The following is a 4,237-nucleotide window of genomic DNA, read 5'->3' on the forward strand; positions in this document are numbered from 1 at the left end:
TGTGTGTGTGTGTGTGTGTGTGTGTGTGTGTGTGTGTGTGTGTGTACTTGTTCTACACAGTATGGAAAAGTCAAGAGTGTGTGTGTGTGTCAGTGCATTACTGAGGGTCCCTCATATGTGCTCTGTGTGTGACAAATGGAGTGAGTTCACTCTGGGCTTAGGCTGGGACAAAAGCTGGGACAGAGTTTCTTTACAAACTGCCTTCTCCAAAGTTGTTGAGTCTGAGCAGGAGAATAGAGAGCCAAGAAAAGAAGCTAGGACCACCTGGATGAGGTATCTAGCCAACACAGCTGCATTTTTTTCACAGAGCTCTCTCAACATGAAAACCCTCCTGCTATTGGCTGTGATCATGTCCATGGGTAAGTGTTGAATCAATGTCTAGCGCTGAAAGGAATAGCCCAGGGTGGGAAGCACTTCCATATTGTAGTATTCCTTTCATGGCTGCAAGGCTTTCCTTGCTGGGAGAGGGATAGAGAACAGTGAGGTAGTTAATTAAAGACAGCAGCAGAAAGCAGCAAGGAGGGAGGACAGAGGGGCCAGATAATATCTGCAACCAATTTCCTTCCAGGTCTGCTACAGGCACAGGGGAATTTGCTGAATTTCAGGAAGATGATTGAGATTGTGGTAGGAAAGGAAGCTGTATTAAGCTATGCCTTCTATGGTTGCTACTGTGGCTGGGGTGGAAAAGGATCTCCCAAGGATGCAACGGACTGGTGAGGCCACTCCTAACCTCCCTTTCTATCTGATCACTTTTGGTTTATCACCTCAGGGGTGGAAACTCTGCCCTAGGCAACTCCAGAGTGGCCAAGTGTTTTACAGGGTCACCAGGGACCAGGAGAAGGGAGGCAGGGAGACTGACTCCCTTGAACAATAAGAAAGAAGTCCCAATGAGATGTCCTCATCACAGGTGCTGCTTTGAACATGACTGTTGCTATGCCGAGCTGGAGGATTATGGATGTGGGACAAAATTTCTTGGCTACAAGTTTTCGAGTTATGGAGACACCATTGTCTGTGGTAAGAAAGAGTCTTGTAGCTTCAAATGTGTTGCTTGTTCCTTATCCACAGTGCTGAATGCTGGGCTAGGCATCTGAGATCAAAACACAAAAGAACAATGTTCCAGTATCAAAGGGCTCATAATTTAGTGAGAAAGCTATAGTTTTAAAAAATGAAAATACAATGTGGTAACGACTCCCAAAACCTTAAAAGCAGGTACTTTCTGCCAGTTTGTCTTGCCAAAAGAAACCAGATGCAAAAGAGGAGGAATGATGAGAGATGATCCTACAGAGATTAGATTAGAGGTTAAGTAGAGGTTACAGCAAGCCAAATGAAGACAATGGTGGCTCCATGGTGGAATGGGAGAAACCCAAGTTTGATTTCTGGCCAGTGCATTTCACGCACACAGCTACTATTGCTCCAGCAATGAAGACTGTGTTGCTATTATGTTGACATGCTCAGCAAAATGCACAGAGTAAGATGAACTAGGAAGGAAGCCTGGTGATCTACTTTTGAAACTCCTGTGTAAACCCTGTGGCTCTCAGTGGTAATTATGGGACTGTGTTATCAGCCAATTATGGGGCAGTGTTATCATTCAATGGTACATGGGGTTACCATGACTCAGCAGGCGCCAACATCAGCATCAACTAATCAAGCCAGATATTTGAGGCCCTGTTGCATTTGGATTTTAATTGTTTAGTGCCATTCGGTTGATTTCATCCTCATAACAATTCGATGTAACAGATAATTTCACCACAGGATTTTCTAGGCTGTAATATTTGGAAGCAAGGGGTCACGTGTTTTCTCCCACAAAGCCACTAGGTGGGGTTGAATTACTAACCTTTCATTTAGTAGCTAAGGACTTAACTGTTTTGCTCACTAGGACTTTTTCTTAAAGAAATAAGGAGGCATGAGGCAAAGGAGTGACGTGATGAGATCTGCATTTCTGAGAGTTCACTCTTGCTTCGGGATAGATGGAGGAAACAGGATGGAAGGGGAACTTGTGGGAAGGTTTTATTACCTTAATCCAGACCAGAGATAGTAAAAGCTTGGCGTAAAACATGATGTGGGCAAGTGAATGGGGTTGGTGAATGAAGAAAAAAATGCATTTGAAAAGTAGAAATATCTAATTTTTCTTATTGACTTGGAAAGATATGAGTATAAAGAAGTTGTTGAGTAAATATTTGACTATGTGGATGATAGCGGCAGAGCTGAGACAAAGAACACAGGAGCAAGGCTTGCCAAGAGGTGTGGAGAGAAGGAGAAGGAGTTATTCTTGGGACATATTCCACTGAAGCCTCCTCTGGGAAGTCCAGGAGAAATCCAGCAAGCAGTTGAATGTATGAACTTACAGCTCAAAGCAGGAGTCTTCAATTAAAGCCTAGAGTCAAAAGTCAGCGATGGAATTGGACTCAAATACATTTATGTTGAAAGCCCCAAAAAGGAGAGTAGCAATAGTTAGAGGGATGAAGACAACTGGCAGAGAAAGGTATTAAAAGTTGGTAAGAAGCTGATTGTAATAAGAGCCAGTGTACTAGAGCAGTCCACCATGACTGTAGAAAGTCCTTTGGGTTTAAACACAAGGTCATGTCCTGTTCAGTGAGAGGTGTTGTCATGAGCCAGTTGGAGTAAATGCTGAATGGAAATCAAGAAGTAGAGATATTTAGCACAGACAATTTCTGGAAAAATTCTCATTCAAAAGAGGTAGAAAGAGATGGAGTGATGGCTAAAAGAGTGTATTCAGTGTCTCCAGACAGGAGACACAAGTGGTTTTGAGAGCTACTATTCAATGGCCTGAAAGTTTGTTAGAATTTGTGTCTCTCCCGTTCCATGCATACATAGAAGGCTTTGGTTTGCAAGCAACAAGAAGCCCAAATAAAAGCAGCTTGAATAGTATGGTTGTATGGAAGGGATCTAGTGGCAAGAAGCTGCATTGTAATCCTAAGGCAAGTCCTCCATGCCATCTCCTCCTGTGCTATTAACTGCCTTTGAAAACCCACCTGAAGGTCAGCTATGGGTCGGTTGCAACTCTATGGTACACAGCAGCAACATGAAAGGGGCAATGCCAGACTAAGGCTTTTACTTTGCCAGGTGAACAGTAACTAACTCATCCTATCGAGACATTAGCTGCAGATCCCAGCATCGTGATCTCATACTCCAAAAGGAGTTTCCCAACATACTTCTCTCTTGAGGGAGAAGATCAATCCTTCCCAGGAGCCCTGAGCAACATCTCCTCTTCTCCTATTGGCCAGAATGGATCACATATTGACTGGACACCAATCACTGCAAAGGAAAGAAAAGTAACTATGGATGGTCTACATTATTTAGAACCCCTTCCCAGGGACTAGACTTCTGCCCATTGGACAAATGTTAGCAAGGCAATGAAGTTAAATATTTAACATAATCTTCCCACTCTTGCCTACTTGCTGTTTGTGAGTTATGTGAGGGAAGGAATCGTCACCCCATTAGTCAGAAATATCTGTAACAGTTGCTTTTCTCAACCTAGGAACTTTAGGAAGACAAGAACTCTGTTTTCCTCCTCAAATTTTCAGAAAGAATCATGGAATAATCACAAACCTTCCCTCCTTTGTTTATCTTCTTGTGATTTCAGACAGCGGGGATTTCTGTAGGAGAAAGTTGTGTCAATGTGATAGAAATGCTGCCTACTGTTTTGCAAGAAATGAAGACACTTATGATGAAAATGTGCAGTACTACTCTAATCAGAGGTGCAGTGGGAGAACTCCCCAGTGCTGAGAGCTGGTCTTCCTCCAGAAGTCTCACCCCTCAATGTTGACTTTCCTTCTCTAAAACTACCACTCCCTGCCCTAACCCTGTCCCCTGGGGGTGAAGAAAATATCTTCCCAACCTAAAGGCAAAATCAGACTCCCTTTCCATCCCTAAAAGCCAAAGTGTGAGCCACTTCTGCCTGGTCCCTTCACCATCTTTCCTCAACCAGACCAGATTTCTGCTTAGAAAGACCCTTCTGTTCTCAATAGTCTAACTCCCCACGTAACAGTAGCAGCTACCTTCTTGGAATCTCTTCTGAATAAAGCATTTCCTAGGCAAACTACTGTATGTGTGTATTTTGTTTGGTTGGTTGCTTGGTTGGGTTTTTTTGAAGGTAAAAAGTAAAGATACATTTATTAGAAAGTTATATCCCAAAGGGATGGACTTCCTTTCTTTTTTTTTTTTTTTTATATTTACACTATAGGATTCTTTATTCTTAACAGAACTTGAAAATTTT

General features: G+C 42.7%; 1 protein-coding gene across 1 annotated transcript; it reads left to right on the plus strand.

Annotated features, from left to right (window-relative positions):
• Positions 1-319: 319 nt before the first annotated feature.
• Positions 320-3,747, plus strand: LOC102854082 (phospholipase A2, membrane associated-like). Its single transcript, XM_006883578.1, has 4 exons — positions 320-359; positions 569-713; positions 908-1,024; positions 3,609-3,747. Exons 1-4 carry the CDS (start codon positions 320-322, stop codon positions 3,745-3,747), a joined length of 441 nt encoding a protein of 146 aa, XP_006883640.1.
• Positions 3,748-4,237: the final 490 nt, after the last annotated feature.

The sequence above is a fragment of the Elephantulus edwardii genome, unplaced genomic scaffold (assembly GCF_000299155.1).
Source record: "Elephantulus edwardii isolate Elephantulus edwardi_28Jun2011 unplaced genomic scaffold, EleEdw1.0 scaffold00028, whole genome shotgun sequence".
Lineage (NCBI taxonomy): Eukaryota > Metazoa > Chordata > Mammalia > Macroscelidea > Macroscelididae > Elephantulus > Elephantulus edwardii.

What these genes read in the sequence shown, in the direction of transcription:
- LOC102854082 (XM_006883578.1), top strand. Translation starts at nt 320, where the DNA reads ATGAAAACCCTCCTGCTATTGGCTGTGATCATGTCCATGG. An exon ending in GGCTGTGATCATGTCCATGG is followed by an intron (nt 360 to 568) that starts GTAAGTGTTGAA and finishes ATTTCCTTCCAG; the next exon opens with GTCTGCTACAGGCACAGGGG. An exon ending in CCCAAGGATGCAACGGACTG is followed by an intron (nt 714 to 907) that starts GTGAGGCCACTC and finishes TCCTCATCACAG; the next exon opens with GTGCTGCTTTGAACATGACT.